This window comes from Taurulus bubalis (assembly GCF_910589615.1).
Source record: "Taurulus bubalis genome assembly, chromosome: 2".
NCBI lineage: Eukaryota > Metazoa > Chordata > Actinopteri > Perciformes > Cottidae > Taurulus > Taurulus bubalis.
In genome coordinates, this window is record NC_136590.1 from 3,517,323 (window position 1) to 3,540,424 (window position 23,102).

General features: G+C 45.7%; 1 protein-coding gene across 2 annotated transcripts in view; it reads left to right on the top strand.

Moving 5' to 3' along the window:
• Window positions 1-213: 213 nt before the first annotated feature.
• dnah9 (dynein, axonemal, heavy chain 9) overlaps window positions 214-23,102 on the top strand; it is a gene marked incomplete at both ends in the record, with an annotated part of 117,129 nt that continues 94,240 nt past the window's right edge. Inside the window, 22 exons of one of the 2 annotated variants that reach the window (XM_079235727.1) lie at window positions 214-564; window positions 2,222-2,415; window positions 2,508-2,666; window positions 4,289-4,419; window positions 4,516-4,727; window positions 7,606-7,839; window positions 7,978-8,145; window positions 8,532-8,648; window positions 8,739-8,889; window positions 9,819-9,933; window positions 10,119-10,187; window positions 11,940-12,066; window positions 12,498-12,644; window positions 15,292-15,400; window positions 17,751-17,992; window positions 18,102-18,237; window positions 19,117-19,313; window positions 19,872-20,128; window positions 20,279-20,440; window positions 21,395-21,617; window positions 21,840-22,006; window positions 22,832-22,975. In XM_079235727.1, coding sequence (XP_079091853.1) covers window positions 214-564; window positions 2,222-2,415; window positions 2,508-2,666; window positions 4,289-4,419; window positions 4,516-4,727; window positions 7,606-7,839; window positions 7,978-8,145; window positions 8,532-8,648; window positions 8,739-8,889; window positions 9,819-9,933; window positions 10,119-10,187; window positions 11,940-12,066; window positions 12,498-12,644; window positions 15,292-15,400; window positions 17,751-17,992; window positions 18,102-18,237; window positions 19,117-19,313; window positions 19,872-20,128; window positions 20,279-20,440; window positions 21,395-21,617; window positions 21,840-22,006; window positions 22,832-22,975 — 3,812 coding nt within the window. Of the gene's footprint in view, window positions 565-2,218; window positions 2,416-2,507; window positions 2,667-4,288; window positions 4,420-4,515; window positions 4,728-7,605; window positions 7,840-7,977; window positions 8,146-8,531; window positions 8,649-8,738; window positions 8,890-9,818; window positions 9,934-10,118; window positions 10,188-11,939; window positions 12,067-12,497; window positions 12,645-15,291; window positions 15,401-17,750; window positions 17,993-18,101; window positions 18,238-19,116; window positions 19,314-19,871; window positions 20,129-20,278; window positions 20,441-21,394; window positions 21,618-21,839; window positions 22,007-22,831; window positions 22,976-23,102 lie in introns of both variants that reach the window. The other variant, XM_079235728.1, reaches the window with a different exon arrangement.

Consider the following 23,102-nt stretch of genomic DNA (forward strand, 5'->3'; position numbering starts at 1 on the left):
ACACACACGTTGACAACAACTCCCCCCTGACAGACACACAGAGACCGCAGGGGAACCCCGGGGCCAGCTTGAGGCCCTGGTCCCGGGTCGGCTCCTGGTCGCTCATGTCCCCTCAGCAACGGCCTGATTAAAGCAAACACCGCGTTACTATGGAGGCCGGGACACAATCAGTTCAGCGCCCAGTGACCCGGGACCGCAGAGCGACCTGCCGCCATGGAGGAGCCGCCAGCCGAGGACCGACGACTGGACTTCATAGCGGGCTACGTGCGCAGGACTCTGAACGTGAAGCAGGGCACGTGGCTGAAATGTGTGTCCTGCGAGGAGAACCGGCAGCTGCTGCAGGAGTTCCTGGACGGCGCCGAGCGGAGGACCCTGGTGCTGTCCGTGACCGCGGCCGGACTGCTGCAGCCCGCCGCCGCCTTCACGGCCGGCTCCCGCAGCAAGGCGGTGTACTTCGTGAAGCCCGGCAGGACCGCGCTGCGGGCGGACTCCATGAAGGAGGACCTGGTCTACGGGGACCTGTCCTCCGCGCCGCTGGACCAGTTCTCCGCTCTGGTGGAGGAGGTGAGCGGGGCAGCCGGTGCTTATTGTCGGCGGCATGGGGGACGTGCGCAGCGCGCGCGCAGACTCACTTTAAGGACTTTCACTTTGTCTGAATGGCATTTACACTAAATCACTGTCGAGCATTCTTATGTACTTTACTCGAATACTTAACTGTAGATAGACCTCTTCCCCCTGTGTTTGAGTAGAACCCCAAATTAATTCCAATACTTGTGTTTATTGGATGTATTTGTTCAGCAAAGTCTTGGGAAAAAAAATCTATAAAAAAAAAAAGATATTTTGATCATAACTATAAACATCATCCAGCATGAGTATGAGCAAGGTGTATCAAAAAGGACTATTGTCCAACATAACAACATCCCACAGACTAATAGTGCACCTTTTTTTTAGAAAGATTAAGAGGTTAAGATCTAAAGCATCGACATCTGCAAATGCTGAACTCTGTTCTCCACCAGGGTCACCATGAGCCGTGACCCTGGTGACCCCTCCCCCTCTCATTTGCCTACAGTAGGCCTGTTTACTTCATTACATGTCAGAGCAGCATCTCCACATGTATTCCACAGGTGTGGTTACCAGCAAGACAATGAGGTTCATCGTGACCAGGTTAGACGTTGAGACACAGAAGTGACCGGATGTACCTTCGTACCACATTGTGATACATTACCTTGGCTGATAATACTTCAGTAGATCTGTATTTGACAGTGTTCTTACTTCACCACTGGTGAAGTTTGTAGTAACTCCATTGTTAACATTATTATTGTCTTAGTATAAACTTATGAGATGGATTAGGCACAGATGTATTCAGTGAAAAGTGTTTCCCTTCTTTTTTGTCCTCTAGGGCCTCTGGTAATAACCCAGTACTCCTCTTTAGTACATTACAGTGAGCTACTACTGAAGATATGTTATCTATCAAAGTGTGTCCACCTGAACTACACAGCACAGATAACTGAGGTAGCATGCTGTAAGCATAATATATACTAAAACAATAAAAGCTTTAAATAGGTTCTTAATAGGGCCGCTCTGAAAGAGGGATTGATGGCCTGAAAGCCCCCTAACTGTTAATGGTGCATAAAGTACTTTGAAAAATGTCCGGATACATCCGTCTGTGCGTCTGTGCCTTTTGACACACGTCAATAATTCAGCGTAATGTGGAGTTTTTTCTTTTTTTATGTACTTTATATTTGTTTTTTTGCCGGTCGTATCATTTTATTTCGTCATATGTATCCACTACACCGGGAACATATTGTCTTACACCAAACCGGTCCGTGACACACACACACACACACACACACACACACACACACACACACACACACACACACACACACACACACACACACACACACACACACACAGTTCTGCAATACAGTTCTCCTAATTGGAACTTCTGGACTGTTGGGATCTGACTCGTCACTTCAGTGGTGGGTGATCATTTTCTGGAAGAGTTTGAGAGAAGCCACGGTCAGCCATCCTCTTTATTTGACTCATAATCTAATAAAATAGGATATTTCCTTACATAACACCAACATGGATCATTGCAGTATAATGGGTACTTTGCAAAAGTTTCACTTGGACCTTCACTGAGGTGGAAGACGTGCACACTTCCTCCACTACTCAAATGTTTCCTCCAAAGCAAACATGTTTCCTTCTCCTCCAGGTTGTGGCCCCTCTGCTGTCTAACAGCAGGAACCACTCTGAATGGCCCCAGGTCGTGACTCAGGACGTCAGGCGCCACGTCCACTCCCTCAGGACCGATGTGTTCGTGGTGTCCGGCCAAGTCCAGGGCAAGACGCTGCTGCCTCTCCCCGCAGGCTCCGAGACACTGGAGCAGGCTGCCTTGGAGACAGATAAAAGGCAAACGAGCTCAGGAGACGGAGAGGTTGGTGTCAATGCGTCCTTGTTTCTCCCACGGTGAAAGTAATCGGTTCCCTTGTGAAACTTCACAGGGGGGAAGTGGTGGATCAGAGCATCATCCACTCCTTGGAGTCAGCAGTGATCGAGTGGAGCCATCAGATTCGTGGCGTCCTGAAGAAAGACTCCTCTGAGGCTCTGCTGGAGGGCAGAAACCCCACACCGCACACCGAGCTGCTCTTCTGGAAGAACAGGTTACACACTCTGAATATCCAGCGGCAGCTTCGGAGAAGCACTCGCTCCAGTGCCGTGATTGTGTGAACGTAACACGGCCCCACAGGGCCTCAAAGTCCAATTGTTTTAGAAGTTTTTGCTGGTGAAACTAATTATTTCAGATCCAGAACACCTGTGCTATCAAGTGAAAAATGTAATTTGGAGCCCAGTGCTCTCTTTTAACTTTTCTGTTGTACTTACGCAGCAGAATGATGTCTTAAGAGGCCAATATCCTCTCCTTTTATCATTAGTTTTTCCTCTGCACTAATGTGATGAAAGCGTGTTACTTCTCTGTTTTCTACTTTAACATGTGCGCTTACGGACTGCATCCACTCCGGTTGCACAAACGCTGGATAATATGTTGTAATTGACTCATGTTTAATCACTGAATTAAACTGACACATGCTAAATAAATTACTCCCAGAGATTTCTAACAGCTCTCAAAGTGGACAGTTTTATACGGATGTTTGATCAGAAGTACATGTTGCCATGAAAATAGTAGATGGGTAATTCTGTGGATTTTCTGTTCAGATTCATTGTATTGGGTATGGATTCTCCAAAGAGATGTTGCCTTTTAAATGCTCTTTTAAAGTGCTGTGAGCATCACACATTAATATTCATTCATGTACAGAACATAACATAGACCTGGAGGAGAGAGGCCGCAGTGTATTTGAGGGGGAAAAGTTCATCTCCATAAGGAATGAAGTCCCACAATACAACAGTTCTACCTGCCAAGTCACATTTAGTTATAACAAAACAATCCAACAAAACTAAAACACTGCACACACACACAGACACACACACACAAGACATCTCAGCGCAGAGGGGAGAGAAAATAAGCTAATAGGGAAAAATAATTATAATACATGTAGTGTATTTGTGAAAAGTAATTCAATTATAAAATAGCTATAACTTTGTGATTCTGTTCAGGCCAGCAGTAAAGGCTTAGACGGCCATGATGGCCCACCATTGCAACACAATAATACCTCAAATAATGAATATGCATAATTGAAATTATGGCGTCTGTGTTGATACAATCTTTTCACTCGACGAATTCATCATTTTAATTCACAGAAACAGAGAAAAACCCTGTCCATGCATAAAGATCCTCCATCTACTAAAGTCAAATGTTTTTGTTGTTACATCCTGTCGACATATTTTGTTATTTTCTTTAATGAATATATGATTGGCTGTATATGAGAAGTCATCCATGTTCACAATAATGCCTTTTCTGGTGATACTGTGAAACGTCCCCGTGAGAATAAAGGTGACATGGCAGAAGAAAGTACTTTAGACTTTCCAGAGTAAACAGATCCCCACTGACCACTGTGTGCCAGATGAGTTGACTGTAGCCTTTACAGTAAGTGGTACAACACATAACTGTACACTTGTGTGACAGCTTACCTGTCGGAAGTGTAGAAAAATACAAAATGTAATTTTTCGTTTGATCCTGACTGACCCAGTCCACATGTCGGGAATACTCTGTTAATACATAACACAGGAGGTTAAAACAGCTTGTGGTTTAGAACTCACTGTAGGAAGGACTTCACACAAACCAGTGGCCTCTACAAATGTGACATAAATCGTTCTTTCTCCCTTGAAGATATGCAGATCTTGAGTGCATCCACGGCCAGCTCAAAGCCTCCAAGGTGAGGAAGATGGCGATGCTGTTGGAGGCTGTGGAGAGCAGCTATTCCCCTGCGTTTACTAGCATGCAGCAGGATGTGCAAGCAGGTGATGACAGCATCTATGCACCTGACCATGTTTGACCACTTTTTTCACACGTAGTATTTTGGGGTTGCATTGATGTCATCACATTTCCCTCCCCAGCCCTGGAGGAGGCAAAGGACACCTGCACCTACCTGAGGCCGCTGCAGCGTCTGTTTGAGGACATGGAGAGCGCAGACTTCCCTGATGTGCGGCGTCAGATCGTCCCTCTGATGCACACAGTGTGCTTGGTGTGGGTCAACTCCAGATACTACAACACCCCAGCGCGCCTCCTGGTTCTGCTGCAGGAGACCTCCAACCTCCTCATACAGCAGGTCCACTGCAGTCTCAATCTATTCCAAGAGCTTGTTTCCCTTTAGTTTGATGTTTGTGGTTACCATCTTTGTTTCTAAGAAGTCATTCATTCAATTCAATTCAGTTTATTTTGTATCGCCCCAAAGACATAAATTACAAGTTTGCCTGTGAAAGCTTTACAATCTGAACCATTCGACATCCTCTGACCTTTGACCCTCACAACAGTTCAGGAAAAACTCCCCCAAAAAAACCTTTAAGAGGAGAAAAAGGGAAGAAACCTTCAGGAGAGCAACAGAGGAGGATCCTCTATCAGGATGGACAGAAGCAACAGATGTCATGTGTACAGAATGAACAACGTAACAGAGTTACAGCACATTACATGAAATGACATTCATATAATGTAGTAGGCATGATGAAACAAATTACAACTACCAACTACTATGACAGTGGTTATAGTAGAATAATAATGCTAATAAAAGCACTATCAGTAATGCTAATTACAATGTCATTTAAATAATAATAATAATAATAGCAGTAGGTGTCGAGCAGGACCAGGGTCCAGATAAAACCACAATCCATGTGAACCTGTGAGACGAGAGAGTACAAAGACTCCGGGGGAGAAGTAGAGTTAGTAATGTGCATGAATGGAGCATGAATTCATAGAGAAGGAGAGGGGAGAGTGGGCGTTGGTAGGGCCATGGCAGGCAGCAGGAGGCAGGAGGCAGGAGGCAGGAGGCAGAAAGCGGAAGGAAGGAAGCGGGAGGCAGGAAGCAGGAGGCGTGACGGCAGGAAGCAGGAGGCGTGACGGCAGGAAGCAGGAGGCAGAAAGCAGGAAGCAGGAGGCAGAAAGCAGGAAGCAGGAGGCAGAAAGCAGTATGCAGGAAGCATAATGCAGGAAGCAGAAGGCAGAAAGCAGTAGGCAGGAAGCAGGAGCCAGGAAGCAGGAGGCAGAAAGCAGGAGGCAGGAAGCAGGAGGCAGAAAGCAGAGGCAGGAAGCAGGAGGCAAGAGGCAGGAAGCAGGAGGCGGGAGGCAAGAAGCAGGAGGCAGGGGGCAGGAAGCAGGAAGCAGAAAGCAGGAAGCAGAAAGCAGGAGACAGGAAGCAGGCGGCAGGAAGCAGGAGGCAGGAAGCTGGAGGCAAGAGGCAGGAAGCAGGAGGCAAGAGGCAGGAAGCAGGAGGCGGGAGGCAAGAAGCAGGAGGCAGGGGGCAGGAAGCAGGAGGCAGGAGGCAGGAGGAAGAAAGCAGGAGGCAGAAAGCGGAAGGAAGGAAGCGGGAGGCAGGAAGCAGGAGGCGTGACGGCAGGAAGCAGGAGGCAGAAAGCAGGAAGCAGGAGGCAGAAAGCAGGAAGCAGGAGGCAGAAAGCAGTATGCAGGAAGCAGAAAGCAGAAGGCAGAAAGCAGTAGGCAGGAAGCAGGAGGCAAGAAGCAGGAGGCAGAAAGCAGGAGGCAGGAAGCAGGAGGCAGAAAGCAGGAGGCAAGAGGCAGGAAGCAAGAGGCAGAAAGCAGAGGCAGGAAGCAGGAGGAAAGAGGCAGGAAGCAGGAGGCAGGAAGCAAGAAGCAGGAGGCAGGGGGCAGGAAGCAGGATGCAGGAAGCAGGAAGCAGAAAGCAGGAGGCAGGAAGCAGGCGGCAGGGAGCAGGGGGCAGGAAGCAGGAGGCAAGAGGCAGGAAGCAGGAGGCGGGAGGCAAGAAGCAGGAGGCAGGGGGCAGGAAGCAGGAAGCAGGAGGCAGGAGGAAGGAAGCAGGAGGCAGAAAGCGGAAGGAAGGAAGCGGGAGGCAGGAAGCAGGAGGCGTGACGGCAGGAAGCAGGAGACAAAAAGCAGGGAGCAGGAGGCAGAAAGCAGTATGCAGGAAGCAGAAAGCAGGAAGCAGAAGGCAGAAAGCAGTAGGCAGGAAGCAGGAGGCAAGAAGCAGGAGGCAGAAAGCAGGAGGCAGGAAGCAGGAGGCAAGAGGCAGGAAGCAGGAGGCAGAAAGCAGAGGCAGGAAGCAGGAGGCAAGAGGCAGGAAACAGGAGGCGGGAGGCAAGAAGCAGGAGGCAGAGGGCAGGAAGCAGGAAGCAGGAAGCAGAAAGCAGGAGGCAGGAAGCAGGAGGCAGGAAGCAGGAGGCAGGGGGCAGGGGGCAGGAAGCAGGAAGCAGGAGGCAGGAGGCAAGAGGAAGGAAGCAGGAAGCAGAAAGCAGAAGGCAGAAAGCAGGAGGCAGAAAGCAGGAGGCAGGAGGCAAGAGGAAGGAAGCAGGAAGCAGAAAGCAGGAGGCAGAAAGCAGGAGGCAGGAAGCAGGAGGCAGGAAGCAGGAGGCAGGACCGGGTCCTATAACCACATTAACAGCTCTTGTCAGAGGTCCCCTGCAGCACAGAGTGGGTCCTGGGATCTGGTCCTGGGATCTGTTCTGTGGGTGGAACTCGTTTCTTTACTCTTCACTGTCCATGTTACCGTTCCCTTGTGTTCTGTTTTTGGAGGCAGATCCTTTTGTTGCTGTCAGAAATGTGAAGTGGAGCAGAACTTGTGTCCCGGGGGAATATTAACCCACTGGCTCTCACTCTCTCTGGGGTGTGAACGCATCGTGTGGCGTTTAAGTACCCACACTGCACATAGCAATATATCGAGAGCCAGGAGACAACTCACACACACACAGTGCTCGGCCAAGAAAAAGTTCATAATTTTTACATTTCAGTTTGTGTATGTTTTAAACTAACTAAATATAACATATTTTCCTCTTCTTAGCTTGAGAAAGAACCATGTACATGGCTCCTAAATATGCAATTGATAGTTTCATACATAGCAGACATGAGAGTCACTGAGTGGTTCGAGGTGTGCTGCTCTCTTGAATGGGGACTATTAGATAGACATGTATCTGTTACTATAGCAACAACTAATCCCTAACCTCACTGCTCTCCAACCCCAGGCCCGGGTGTACGTGGTGCCAGAGGAGGTTCTGAGAGGAGAAGCTTCAGAGAGTCTCCTGAAGGTGCAGACGAGCCTGGAGATCCTGCAGCTCTTCAGGAGCACTTACGAGGACCGGAGGGCCAATCTGAGCCAGTACCAGAGGAACGGGGGCTTTGTGAGGCCGTGGGACTTTTCCCCACTGCTGGCCTTCTCTGGACTTGACCGCTTCATAAACAGAATCAGGACCATTAAGGTGAGTATTGAACCATTATGCATGAGGTACTGTGTGTGTATTGAAAGGCCAAAGTTGAACTCGCCTTATGTGAAAGACCAGACCTTCCTTTGCGGCGATACTGCAGTTTAGCTTGATTAGCCTCCATTTCCCCGGCAGGACATCCTGCTGACGGCCGTAGACCTGCTGAAGCTCGAGAAATTGGAGATTGGGGGCGTCCGAGGCCGAGCCCTCAGCCTGCAGGTGCAGTCGCTCCACCAGGAGTTCGTGGACACTTTCAAACTGTTCACAGAGAAGCCCTACGACTGCTTGGACGTCAACAACAGGGTACGAAGGGTTAGGATCGCTTTGGTTCACTTTGGTTCACGGTTCTGTCGAGCAACTTTGACGGTCAGTTCATTTTCACAAAGGTTTTCTGAAACTATGCTCTTTTCTTCCTGCCGCCTGGTCACGCCAGCGCCTGTGGAGCAAGCGGTGTCTGCCTAAATGAAATGAAGTTTTTTTTTTCAGTGCCATCTAGTTGCTTAAGCAAGATGTTCCTGAGTCATAGCAAGAAAAGCAATTTAGTGTGCTTGTAAGAGCCAGTCAGTGCTCCCCGCTGGACGGCTTGGAGTCAGTGAGATGTGAAAAGGAATTTGCTGTGCTGGCTCTGCGTTAGTGAGCTCTGCTGTGTGCTGTGGGCCGGCGGTCTAGCTGAGCTATCTGCCCCGCAGGAGTATGAAGAAGATGTGAGGGAGTTCAAACTTAAGGTGGATGACACAGACCGCCGACTAGGAGCCGTCTTCTGTCAGGCCTTTGAGGACGCCTCCGGACTGGAGCACGCCTTCAAGGTCTGGGAACTTAATCTCTCTCTGCTTCTCTGTCACACACACATTCACACACATGTACTGAAAGCCCTTTGACTTATCTGACGTCTGCAGGTTCTGGATATGTTTGGTGGCTTGCTGGAGCGACCCTTAGTGGCCACAGATGCTCTGGAGAGATACCCTCTCCTGGTCTCCATGTTTGAGAAGGAGCTGGACTGCTGTAAACGCCTCTACAGCAAACACGTCCACACTGCAGAGGAGCTGGGTGAGAGTTACACAAGACTTCACCGAGAGACTGGGGGGTCAAGACACACACAGTATAGCCCGGTTCACACTAGCAATGTCGGGCCGCAGCACACAATTTTTCTTCTTTTCGTCACATTGATTTGCAGTAAATATTCATTGAGTTATGTTTTTGTGTGAAATTCATGTTTTGTTGATTTTGTTCTTTGAACACAGTGATTTTGTGTGCAAACTGATACATGGTTCATTTTGTGCACTAACAAAATATATACCTATGTTTTGAAGAAATCATATTTTATTTTTCCAATTACAAAGGGTTCGGTGAATGCACTGATGAAGCTTGCAGGGTTCAGTACCTCCAATAAGGTTAAGAACCACTGATCTAAACAAAAGCATCAATAAATTCAGCGGCAGCATTTTAATTTTTAATATTTTTCTTCAATTCACCTCCAATGTTTTGGGGTGGATGAATTGATAGCACTAGAGGTAATACATTTTTGTGATTTTTGTGGTTTGAGTGACAGGGGGCGGGGCGTTGTGGTGCCGCAGAGGTTTAAGAGTCCGGACTATAACCACATTTTGGGGTCCAGTATTGTTTCCTGCCATATCCATCTCCCCACATTTCCTTTCACAACTCTACTGGGACCTCTAATAAACACACAGACTGTGAGAACGCTACTTTCATCTCTAGCCAGCAGTGAGAACGCTTCAAGGACGCTGAACGGGCACGTTGGCTGTTGTAGAGATTAAACACACCCAGAGATGCTTTCTTGTCAGGACTGTGTGGGAGGGTAATTGGACTTGACAGACAGCTCCCTTGCTATCCTTTCACTTTGATTGACTGTGTTAGAGCGGGACAACTCACCCTCTTTACATTGACTTGTCTGATACACACAATGCCCTCATACTCTGTGGTTACAGCCAGTAACTGGTGATTGTTGATCTCCTCAGGTTGGACCCCAGTGACTAAGAATATGCCAGCAGTAGCTGGCGGGCTGAGATGGGCCCAGCAGCTACAGCAGCGCATCCAGAGCCCCTTCTCCAAATTCAGACTCCTGTCCCACCCGTGAGTCTCCTCCCTTGTCTCCAACGCAGCAGATTAAAACAAGAGTGTCGGTGCGCTCATGCATTTCCATCGGTCTCGGTGTGAATTTTAAAGGTCTCATAAAAACAATGTCATGGCATATTGACAGTGGAAAGCTTCTTGGATATGACCTTTGCATGCGCTGTATACTTCCGTCTTCCCTGCAGGTTCCTGGAGTCTGCAGAGGGAGCCAGGGTCACCCAGAAGTACGAGGAGATGATGCAACTGCTGGACAGGTGTGTGTGTGTGTGTGGATCTTATCTCAGTGTATTACACTGTATGTCATCAGGCTTACATGTAAGTGTTACTGAATGAAAATGACAAAAAGGAATATTAAACAGAATAGACAGTGACAGAATGGGACGACTCCTTATTGGACTGTAAATGTCATAAAAGCCAACATGAATCAGATATTCGCTCTCTGACACCTTTTCCCCTGTTCCTTTACAGCCGGGCTGTTTTATACCCAACCGTTGTGATTTAGTTAGTTGAGTGTATAACATTTATGAAGCAGCCCCTGTGGACTAGCATGTGGACATGCGGCTCCAGGCATGATTTATGTTCTCATTACTGTGGCGCTGCGCTGCAGATTATTTCACAGGACTCCTATAATCCCATAAACTCTGTGCTGCTCACGGATGCCAAGTGAGAAATGTTCTTTTAGACCACATCCAACATCACAACCTGCGAGAGGAAGCACCCCGCTGCTTTGATGGAGTCAGTGAGACAAGAGAGACAGAGATGTTTCATTTCTATGCTTGCCAAGAAAAGACGAGCCCAGTCCCCCAACATGAGCGTGTTCTGCCTCTCTGCCCTTTAAGGACACTTTAAGGTCACGATGGAACAATCATGGCTCGTAACTTGAGATTTTGGATCCTTTTGAATCATCATTACACACGTTTTGTTGTGGTTTACTTCGCTTGATACCAATCTTTACTGTCATTTTTGTTTATTTTTGGTAGCAGAACATAATGCATATGCCATCATCACCATTTGTTAGATGATTATTGGATGATTATTACTGTTACGGTTACAGTAATTGTTAAAATTGAGGAAGGTCAAAGGTTAGGGAATCAATCAAGCGTAAAGTCCTCACAAGTATGCGAACACAAGAGCCCAGAAGTCTTTTATGAATGGGATGAGATGCGTGCACACACAGATGACCCTACACACACCCAGGCAAACAGCTATTCTTTATGATTTGGAGCTCACTGTCCCGCCTCCTCCTTCATGTCCCCTCAGCAGAGTAATGGAATGATGAACAACACCCGTTCTGCCCTCAATTTACTCCCATCACAAATTAGAGCCCTTGTTATGCTGTAATAATCATCGCCGCTGCCTCCGATGAATACCTCCATTATTATACATATTCCAGTCAGGAGCTGGACGGGCATGCTCACTCATTACCCCCACAGACAAAATGCAGTGTGATTTATGGCCATGACCGAGGCATTTGATTGCCTCTGCGTCTGCGGTGCCACTATCAGGAAATGAAGCTCACAGCAGAAATCCAATAAGGAGCGCACAGTGCGCACTGAAGTTCTCATCATAATCGAGGCTATTTGCAGATTGATATAGCTGTACCGAGCCCTGACATATTCTCTGTTCCCAGTCTCTCTCAGATGAATCAGCGTTTATCCTCACATTACCCCCCCACCCCCCCCCCACGCCCATCAGACCCTCCTTCACCGCCTTATTGTGTGTGTGATAAGACGAGGCGATCACGCCTCTCATTCTGTTGACAACTTCGGGGATTGGAAAAAAAATGGCTCAATCATATGCCTTTTAGCTGCTTGTTTTATTTCTTAAACTTATTTTAATTTCTACAATGTGAACCGTTTTCACGCCTGTGAATGGAAAAAAAAAGTCCCAGACATTTAATGGGAATATGAATCGATGTTACACCCCGGTGGACAAGGTACAAATTGTTCTCCTGTGATAATTGATGTTATTTAGTTTGATTGTGTTCCCTGTGCTTGTTATTGCAGATACTCCACCAGCCTGTATGAGGCGTGGACAGAGTCCGTGGGCGAGAGTTCTCAGTACAACCTCAGCCTCCCATTAATCAGCAGGGACCGAGACACTCAGCTGATCTCAGTCAACTTCAACCCGCAGGTCTGAAGAATAGAAACTGATGCCGACAGGCTGATAGATGTGTCACTGCTTGTCATCCTTTTGAATACTGTGGACAGCATTTGAGTGATTTATTAGTTTGCTCACAAATCAAGATATCTCTTCCAGTAAGTGTCATATCTGCCTGCAGCTGCACATCTTTATATAGTTTAGCTTTTGAATTCATTGCATTTGTATTTCAATTTTTCATTCAAGGGCAGTTATGTTGGCTCACTTAAGAATTGCTAACATCTTCCACCAACATCGGAACTGTAGTACTGAATAAATACAATAATACATATTTTTTTGTGGGAAATTCAAACTGAAAAGTAAAGTTGTTGAATATTGGCAGCCTTGGCTGATAAAAATGGAAAACCCCAATTTGTCGTATATGTCTTCCAGTGCTTGTAATTTCCCTCTGTCCCTCTTCCTAGCTGGCGTCTGTGTTGAGGGAAGTGAAGTACTTGGAGGCCAGACAGACAGAGGCCGTCCCTGAACCTGCGGTGCAGCTCTACACCACCAGGGGGCAGCTGTGGCAGTACGTGGCCAACCTGGAGGTCACCGTGGGCCGATACAACAAGGTTGGCTTAGGTTCGGCTAAACGCAGAATGCTATTGCGCTGCAGCTCCATGCCTCTCCTCACAATAAAGCCCCTTGGATTTGTTTGTGCAATAACCCTGTCCAAATGATCCAACTGATACAAAGATGCTTTGTCGAGGGTGTGTTCGCTTTATTTCTTAGAGCGGCCCTGATAGTGGTACATCTGAAGCTTTTTGACCCATGATCCGTACAGATCCCCCTCACAGTTTGATACGCATGTCATTTGACAGTTTAAACCCTCTTAGTGTGAAATAAAGTTTGATTGCTCAGTAAAATGCGTTTTACAGCTGCACACAGAGTGAACGGTGGCTTTCTCGTGCTGGCTGAGCCCCGCCTTCCTGCCCCTTCCTAATGCTGCGTTCACGCCAAAAGAGTTGCGCATTATTCGCGCGAGTAGATTGCATGTAAAGTCAATGCACAGACGCAAATGGTTGCGAAAAAGCAACCACTGGTAGCGTCTTCATCCAGACACTCGTCCTGGAGGAGTCGGAGCTGTGTGCGACTACGGATAATATTATGAACCCAGACACGGGGCGGTTGATGTTCCCACGTGTGTGGGACTTCCTCAACACGTATAAAGCAGAACTAGTGGTTATTTACCTGGTGGATGGCAGAAATGGTAACTGTTTTCACGGAGTTAAGCCACGGAAAAGTCGCGCCCCCTTTCCGCCGCGAATGATGCAAATTGACCACATAATTCTTTGGGTGTGAACGCAGCTTAACGCATGGATGGTCTGCCCACATGTTAGGGAGTGAAGGTCAGGGTAATGTGGTAATAAAGTTCCTGATCGTCAGTGGTATTCTTGTTGACTTGAATATTACGATACTGCTGCAGGTCATACACCACATTAAGCGGCTCCGCTGCCCACCGGCATAAAGCAATCCTCCTGGCTGGGCCACTAACTCTAACTTACCCCGCTGACAAACACACTGTTTGTTCCCCTTCGGCACAGCCGAGAGGAGGCTGTGTAGCTATTACAGTAAAAGGAAAAGTACGGGTGGCGCACTGGTATTTACATGAACTATACTTTTCCAAATGTCATGAAGAAAGCAATATTATATCGCCTTGGAGGGAGGAAGTGGATGAACCAGGTTAAAGAGCTGAACAGCGGCCTCTGTACAGGGACCTTCTCTCTCATGTGGCAGTGGATTCTTCCATGCTCACAACTGTGGCAGCTGCAGGCCTACCTGTTGAGAGATCAAGTGTAATTGCTATGGGTCTGCCCCAAAGTGTGGTGGCAACGACCCAGAATGCAAGGGCATCATCCACTGGAGGCCCATATGCCGTTTAATGGACTATTAGCTTTGGAGCAGTGGTGTCTGGACCAGAAGAGTTCAGCGGACCCTCGTGGGATTCAGCACTGCTCTTTGTGCTCCCCCGTTTGAGCCCACTGAGTCTGGAGGTACCAGATTTATTTCATACAAATGGTCAATACACTGTACTGTATATCTCTTTTCTAGTCTTCCGACCACTCAAAGCTCTTTATCAGTCCATGTCATCATTCACACCCATTCACACGCTATTAATTAACCATCATAACTATTTAATTAATCATTAATTAACATCATAGTGTGAAATAAAGTGTTTAAAGACTGCACTGCTTTCCACTCTGACTTCGCAGGGCGGGGCATGACATGTTGATTTAATTGTTGATGCATTGATGTGTTCATCGCGTTAAAGTTGCAGCTGATAAAGGTGGCGCTAATTTCACTTTAAATAGTGTACTTCTGGGTAGTAATATCCATAACACATTATATATTTGTTTGAATTCATAGTCTGTATTATTCTAAGGTAACCAGAGCTGTTAGATAAATGTAGTGGAGCAAAAAGTACACCATAGTCGAAGTATAAAGTAGCTTAAGTACTGTACTCATCCCAGCACAGTGAATAATCATGGTCCTCAGAGGACCATTAGTCTTTAGTGCCACCCTCGAGGCATGTGTCAAACCTTTTACTCTAATATCAAAATCAACAGCTTAACATTTGCATTCATAAGCGACACATCTGAAATGATAATGGCTGGTTTACTGCACTAACCTTACCTGCAGCTGCTGTCATGGCTGGAGAAGCTGTTTCTGCTGCCAGACAAGCAAAGAAAATACATTTTACTCAACTGAATTACAGAGATGGCTGGGCATTCTAATGGAAAGACATATTTGATTGTTATTCTGCGATTATGCTAATGAAGATGTGCATTGTCTATGATTTTTACAAAATGATTTCAATGGTAGAATGAGTGCATAGCATATGCTTCTCTTAGCCACGAACACATCATTCTATTGTCGGTCTTCATGGGAACTGGGCACGGGGGCAAAATGGCAATTTCAATAATGTAGCATAAAACAAGAGCAATCACGGAAGTAATTAACTGAGCCTCTGAAAGGACAGCTCAACCACACGTAGCGCAGCTGATGATTGCATCTGAAAAAATACAGCACTGCATTGCTTCAGGTAGCTTAAAGTCATGGCAACATGGAAAGATACAGAAACAATGCCTTTAATGAGGATGACGTCCCGTCTGGATGCTCGGGGCTTGAAAAGCCACACAGAAGTTATTAAAATGATATTTCTGTAAACGCTTAATGGGAGCTGAAGATCTCATCACATCTTTCTCTGTTCCACTGCAGGTGATGCACTCTGTGCTCGACGTGGAGCAACCTCTGGTTCGGGGCCAGCTCAGGGACATTGATGCTCAGCTCAAAAAGACGGAGGAGAGCCTGACCTGGAACAGCCAAGGTCAGCACACTGATCATTATTATTAATAAGTACGATACAGGTGTGGGTGTAACGGTACATAGCATCGCCTCCAATCCGGCTCAATAGGAACACAACGTCCTCATTTTACACACGACTGCCACCAGCTCCAACATTCATCTGTGCACACCAGAGTGTGATGACGAGCACGCCACTCCGCTCCCTGTGCAGCATGTTGAGCGCTGATGCCGCGCTACGTGCATCACTACCACAGCAGCACTACAGCTGCGTGCTACTGTGACGGTTCAACATGCAAACACAAGCCTTTACAGCCTTAGATATGTGTGCATCCTTAATAGTTCAGTAATTTAATGAATATTTAAGATGAGGCAATCAATATCCGAGCTTAGCTTAGCTTAAAGACTTCCTAACATGCTTAAACAGCCAGCCTGGCTCTGTCCAACCTAAAAACATACGGCTACCAGCATCTCAAGCTGCAGAATAAAGAGCAAAAGAGAATCTTCCAAGATGATGAACTATTCCTTAAAGGGGGTTATCTACAACATGGGTTAGTTGTTGTTATCTTTGTTGACGTCTTGAATGCTAAGCCACCGATTACAAGGCTCTGTGACTTTCTTTTCTTTTCGTTTCTGCTCCTGCTACCAACCCCACATACTATTGCTGGAGCACGTCACTGTGGTGCAGAGGAACTGTTTCAAACAGCCAATATAAGAGCTTTCTGAATATATACGGCGTATGTGTTGAGTATATGATTTAATAATAGCAGTGTGAAGTTCTGAGATGTAAGATGAACAGAGGCTTTGCATTTGGAAAAAAAATGAAACAGGAGTAAGAGAGGTGTTCAATCATCAATAAGCTTTGATTGACAGTCTGCTGACACTGCTGTTAGTTTCTTTGACTCCAGCATTCCCAGAAGCTCGTAGCAGAAACCCTACCACACTACACGCGTCACGATGCGATATATATCACGATATATTGCAATATATGATATGATACATATTGTCATATATATTGCAATACGCTACTGAAAATACAACTTGCTGTGTACCACCTTGTTAATCTAATACTTACATCACATTATATTGATTACTCAGCAGACATCAAAAATATTTCAAAATGTATTTGCATTGGGACATGATATGGAAATAAAGTGCATCCTGTATTATTTTCTTATTGTGTCACTTGCCACTCTCAACTTAAATGTCATAAACGCCAAATGAAATAAAATGCATTACGTAAAGTTTCCACTGGCAGTACGGCTCTCGTGCGTTGCCCTTGTCTGCAGAAAACGATGTTGTGACACGTTTCTTCACATCCTGGTAACTCCTGCGCGCTGCTACAGCCATCATGTGTCGGCGAGTCAGGACCACAGAGCGTTCCATCCATAGTGTTTACTACATGCGTGAATTTGGCTTTTCATCAACGGCCGCTTGCTTGTGAGACGCCATGCTGTAATACTGGCCGAATCCTGTGACAGGCCAGGAGGTCACTGATGGAACTGTAAACAGAGCTGGTTATCATGGACGTGACTGTACTTATTATCTATAAACTCTGATGTTGTCTCTGTTAGAGAGTTGGTCAACTTCAAGCTTGCACACTTGAATGAATGAATGAATGAATATATACTTTAATAATCCCCAAGGGGAAATTTGGTGTCGAGTAGCAGCAATTTACAGACAAAAAATAAGATATGAAAACAGCAGGGATGAAAGATATATACAATAATAATACTAATAAAAATAAAATTAGCTGGGATGAAAGAAAAAAGAACAGAGTATTAATTTAGGAATTAAATTAAACTTAGTGCAAGTATGTATATTAAGTGTGTGAGGTGTAAATAAACAAACAATAACAAACAATAGGAGAGTGCAAAAATGCAAATGATGTATGTAATATGTGAAGCGTGAAGTGTAGGTAAACATAAACATGTACAGTGGTTAATCAGTCAGAGGATCTGTCAAGCAGTGACTTATTATAAAGTCGCAATGCCGTAGGCAGGAATGTTTTCCTGTAGCACTTATGTCTAAAGGTGCACTATATTTAGTGAGTCACTTACATAAGGTTACATAACGACTAGAACAAACAAAACGTATGAACACTTAAAGAGTCAATTCCTCAGGAATGTAGATCTGGTAGAATAAGAAGTGGGGTCAGGATAGACACCCAGTCGTGTTATCTACTCTGAGTCTATCGAGTCACTGTTGTTTTTACCAAATGTCAGTTTTTATCATCTTTCCGTCGACGTTCACTTTAATACTGTATATAAATTGCTTTATTATTCTTGTTTTAGTCACACACTCCCCTTCTATATTCATTTATTAAATATTGGCTATTATTTTGACCACCATCTCCATCATCCGTCCCCCTCCAGGTGTTTGGCAGTATATTCAGGAGGTGCGAGACTCCATCTGTGACCTGGAGAGCCGACTCCAGAGGACCAAAGATAACGTGGAGCAGATCCAGGGCTGCATGAGGTCCTGGGCCAGCCCCATGTTTGACAGGAAGGAGGGCAAAAAAGACGCACTGCTCAGTCTGGAGGACAGGGCCGAGAGGCTGGACAGGTTTTACAGTTTGATACGGTCCTCTGGAGAAAAGATCCACTTCCTGCTCAAGGTGATTCAACAAGGTTTCCTGGTGGATTTGCTTTGACTTTGTCTTCACAGTCATTACAAAACAGGACAGAGCTGATTGGTTATACGTGTCAGGTGTTGTCATGTCTTAGAGCAATCTGCAGCTGTTCAGAGCCGAGCAGACCTCTGAGGAGTGGAAGGCCTACGTCGAGTACGTCGACGACTCGGTCATAGACGGATTCTTCAACAGCATCGAGTGCTCTCTCAAGTTCTTCCTGGATAACACAGGTAGGAGTGCAATGAACACACGTGCACAGTCAAATCACATAAGTACTATTTGTAGTGATGTTAGTGGGGTTCCTACTGTTGTCTCAAAGCCAGAATGTTGCCAGCAAACACAAAGTTACTGCCTCTATTGTTACTGCCTGTGTTGTTACTGTCTGTATTGGCTCTGGACGTACAACATTGATCTGGCATGAGTTTTGTAAACCAGCGATTCAAGATTTGGTTGATTGTTGCCAGATTCCCACAGTTCTTCTTCCCCTCCTTATTGTACACGTTCTTTCACTCTTACGTCCTCCGTTTCTTCATCCTCTTTCCTTGTGAAGGTTCAAAAAGTCCTAAGTGAGGCAGGCAGTTATATAATATATAATATATTTATTTTATATATATTCATCTAGGTATATTAGTTTCAAAGACTTAGTTTTAAAATGAAAAAAGGACTCAATGGAGAATCCCTTGACTCCAGTGTTACGTTATGTCTGCCACATTATTAGGAACCTGTCGTTAGGGAAATCTATCTTTGTGTGTCACACATATCTATTGATGAAATCCCTGAAATGGATGATAAACCTGATAGGAATGATGTTCTCATAAAGGCTCAACTGAATACATACAACCTTCACTTTACTTATACCTCTTTACTTTTGCCCTTGTTCTGAAGCTTTTGGTCATATTGCATATTCCTCATCAGCATATGGCAGAGGTATGTTTTCAGTTTGGATAACACATTTGGGGAAGGTTTTGACATTAATGAAATAAATAAATACATTTCATATTTTGGCAGAATTCTCAAAGTAACAGAACTTGACAAATCCATGTGTTTTACTGTTGTAGAGTTTCAACCCGCAGCTTCAACCGTTTTCAATTCCTTCCCTTTGGGTCCAGATCAGAGAGCGGTAGCAGCCCCGCTGTTTGAGGCCCAGCTGGATCTGAAGGTTCCTGACATGGTGTTCACTCCATCGCTGGAGTTTGGGGCAGGAGACGGCTTCCTTGAGCTGGTGGAGAGCCTCATCAACGATGTGTTCAGAATCTCCTCACTGGTGCCGCGCCTCGCCCAGCACAGCCCCTCCCCCCACTACCAGGTACTGGTGCTCGGGTGCAGCCTCAACATCTAGACAGGGTTCTTACGGTCATGGAAAACCTGGAAAAGTCATGGAATTTTAAAATGGTTTTTTCCAGGCCTAGAAAGGTCCTTGGAAAGAAAAAAAAATCCCCAAAGTTTTGGAAAAGTCATGAAAATGTGTTATATTCATGTGTTCATGTCGTTCATTTACGCTGAGTTTGAAATAATTAAAATGCTTTTAAAAGAAAGACGCTCAAAATATAAGCAGGCATACATACAGGCATCTATATAAATGTTTATTCTTTTAATCAAACTATTGTCTAATTCATTTGAGTCATTTAAGGTTTACTGTATGCTTTGTATTCTCATTGTTAGTTTAAATACTACATTTACTCACTTTTTACTGTTTACACCCAGATTTCACAACATGTTTGGTCATGGACATTTGGTTTAAAGTCATGAAAATCCATTCGTCCAAATGTGTATGAACCCTCCTGCTAGAACTGAAGTGTCTGAAATGCAGATCACGACCATCACTATGCCACATGTTCAAGAAACTGCTCCAACCTCCCCTCAGGCTGACATGGAGGACATGGTTGACCTGGCAGACATGCGGCATCTCCTGATGGAACGCTTGCAGGGCGTCATGGTAACTTGCTGCGAGTTTCGCAACTCTCTGGAGCGTTACAGCTACCTGTATGTGGACGACAGGAAGGAGTTCATGCGCCAGTTCCTCCTGTACGGCCACATGGTCCCCAGCCAGGAGGCTTACGCTGACGACAGCGTCCCAGAGAGCCCACCATCCCTGGAGAACTTCAGAGAGCAGGTGGACAAGTGGGTATTGGTCAAGTGGAGCGTGAGTGTTTGTGTGTTTCTGTGGTCATTGTTCTGGTAATCCCTCTGTACAGAGTTGGTTTAGGTTTGAGTGAAGATCACGTTAGCGTCCCTTTACAAGGCTGAAGTCTGTCTGTCGTCATACTGCAGGTATGAGAAGATCTACGAGGAGGTGCAGGGCCTGGAGCTGGTGCATGTTTTCCTCGGGTGGATGAGGGTGGACGGCCGGAGCATGAAGAGCGCCTTGCTCAACATCATCAAAAAGTGGAGCTTCATGTTCAAACAGCACCTCATTGACCATGTGACCAACAGGTGAAGTACAACCAATCACAGTCAGGGGTTTCCATGCTGCAGACTTATTCCAGCAGCTCATTGTGGCGAATGTCAGCAAACTTTGAATGTTTTTTCTTGTGTATCTCGTCTGTACACGACTGAAATGGACCTGCCGTTAGCCTTTTGCTTCTTATTAGCCTGCCAGAGAAAATATACAGAACAAATTGTGAAACGGAGTAGTGTAGCTGCTTTAGGGAATAGGTCAGCGCTCAGGTCTGATGTGACAGAAAGGGTCGGTATGATTAATGATACAATATTATTCATTCCTTATTTTCCTTATTAACATATTTTTACTTGTCATTAACCAGTTAATAAACAATTTATCCCTCAATTACATCAATTACAAGGTTCAAAGCAGATATCTCCACTGATATCTGAATCATGCGATCTGACCGTTCAAATGTCCGCTTCTCTCAGCACCTTTCTGTCTGAATGCTGTGCATGTGTCGTTAAATTAGTGACGATCTTTGCCTTGTTTGCAGTGCGCTGAGCTCTCAGGGCCAGACAATGGTACAATACGTCTCCTGAAGAAACTACTTACTTATTGTCTGCAAGGCAACCGAGCTAGCTAGCAGCCAGCTAGCTTGAAGAGCAATTGTGGCTGACTAGCACATGGACTAGGTGTCCATGGGATATGGACATTGATAATTGACAATGATCTTAATCATGCCAAGTTGGGGCGACTGTGGCTAAGTGGTTAGCATGCCTGTCCTTCAATCAGAGGGTTGGTGGTTTGTGCCCCGGCTCTGCTAGTCCATGTCGTTGTGTCCTTGAGCAAGACACTTAACCCCTAATTGCTACCTGTTGCTGTGTCTACAGTATATAGAGCAAAAATGTAAGTTGCTTTGGATAAAAGTGTCAGCTAAATGTAATGTAATGTAAAAGTTTACACATCAAATGTTCCTTTGAACGATCATTGTCATCTATCCCCAGTCTGTCGGACCTGGAGGAGTTCATCGGTGTGGCTGAGGCCGGCCTTGGCCAGCAGGTGGAGGAGCGAGACTACGGTGGCCTGGTGGGGGTCCTGGGTCACCTGCTGGCTGTTAAGGAAAGACAAAACACCACGGATGCCATGTTTGAGCCCCTTCAACAAACCATCGCTCTACTGAAGGTCTATGAGCAGGAGCTGCCCGACGTGGTGTACAAACAGTTGGAGGTGAGGACTGATGTTCAGTCACTTGACATTTTTACTCGCACGCATTCTTTCTTCTGTTTATTTCGGCTGAGACAGAGCCATTTCTCTTACTGTTCCTTTGTGTCTTCCAACCCTGTTCTGTGCTCTTCCTCCTGGCAATTCATCATCTGTCACTCCTGCCCCCCTCGCTTTTATCGCCCACTCCTTATCTCCCTCTCTTTGTACCTATCTGTCGATCTGCAGGAGTTACCAGAAAAGTGGAACGATGTGAAAAAGCAGTCCGTGTTAGTCAAACAGCAGGTGGCGCCGTTGCAGGCCATCGAGGTGGCCAGCCTGCGTCGAAAGTGCGCTTCATTCGATGTGGAGCAACACACCTTCAGGGAGCACTTTCGCAACAACGGGCCCTTCAGGTAGAACACATACTGGCTCCTATTGCTCCTGGGAGTTGGTTTGGGATTTAAGTGTTTAGTAATGTACAATATATACATATATTCATAAGTTATCCCACATGATTCATTATGCATCAACATTAATGAGATATATAGTTATTCTAAAAGGGATTGCGCTGTGTGTTGTGTAGAGGGTGTGTGTGTGTGTGTGTGTGTGTGTGTGAGAGCAAAATCGTTCTGATCGCATTTTTTTCTCAAATTCGACAATAATAGCAAAGTAAGGTACAATGTAAGTAAATAATCTTCAGTAAATTTATGGAAAGTATGACAGCTTGTGTTGCATCCCTCCTACTGCCGTTTAAATGCACAGGATTATGGGTTCAAGGTGTGTATATGTATATATATATATACATATATATATATCTATAAAGATTCTGTAACTCAAGATAAGAATGTCACCTTTCTGCCTTCTCACCTGATAATAGAGATAATAGAGAAGTGTTATATCAAGGCTTTCACATCCAACAATGCTAATTGAATCTTAACTTGATGATAATTAATTCATAGGTAGAGATGCTTCATCATAATGTCTAAATGTCAGATTAGTTAAGTGTGTAATTGGTCTCTTAATAACCTGGTGATTATTTTCCCATTAATGCCATGGAAGTCATTGTTAATTGTCACAGTGTGCAGAGAGCGCGGGAGACTCTGGTCTGGTTATGCAGCCAAGTCAGGCTTGGCAAACTGCAGCCTCTCATTCCCTAAACACAGCCTGATTTATACTGGGCTTGTGCAAATGTGTGTGTGTTTCCATGGGTGACTGTGTGTGATCATGCATTGGTCCAGGTTTGACAGCGAGAACCCCCACCAGATGTTGGATGCCTTCCACCGGCAGATCCAGGAGCGGGAGGCAGTGATGGCCTCCCTGGTGGAGTCTGCCAGCCTATTCGAGGTCACCGTCTCCGAGTACAAACAGCTCCGACAATGCAGGTGAAGCCCAAAGCTGGAAGGAGAAAACACCACGAGCCTGTGCCAAATCCAAGACTAATGAGCCGTTAAAGCTGGGATGCTCTTTTACGTTCACATTCATTATCTGGAGAGTTCCCGTTTCCATGCT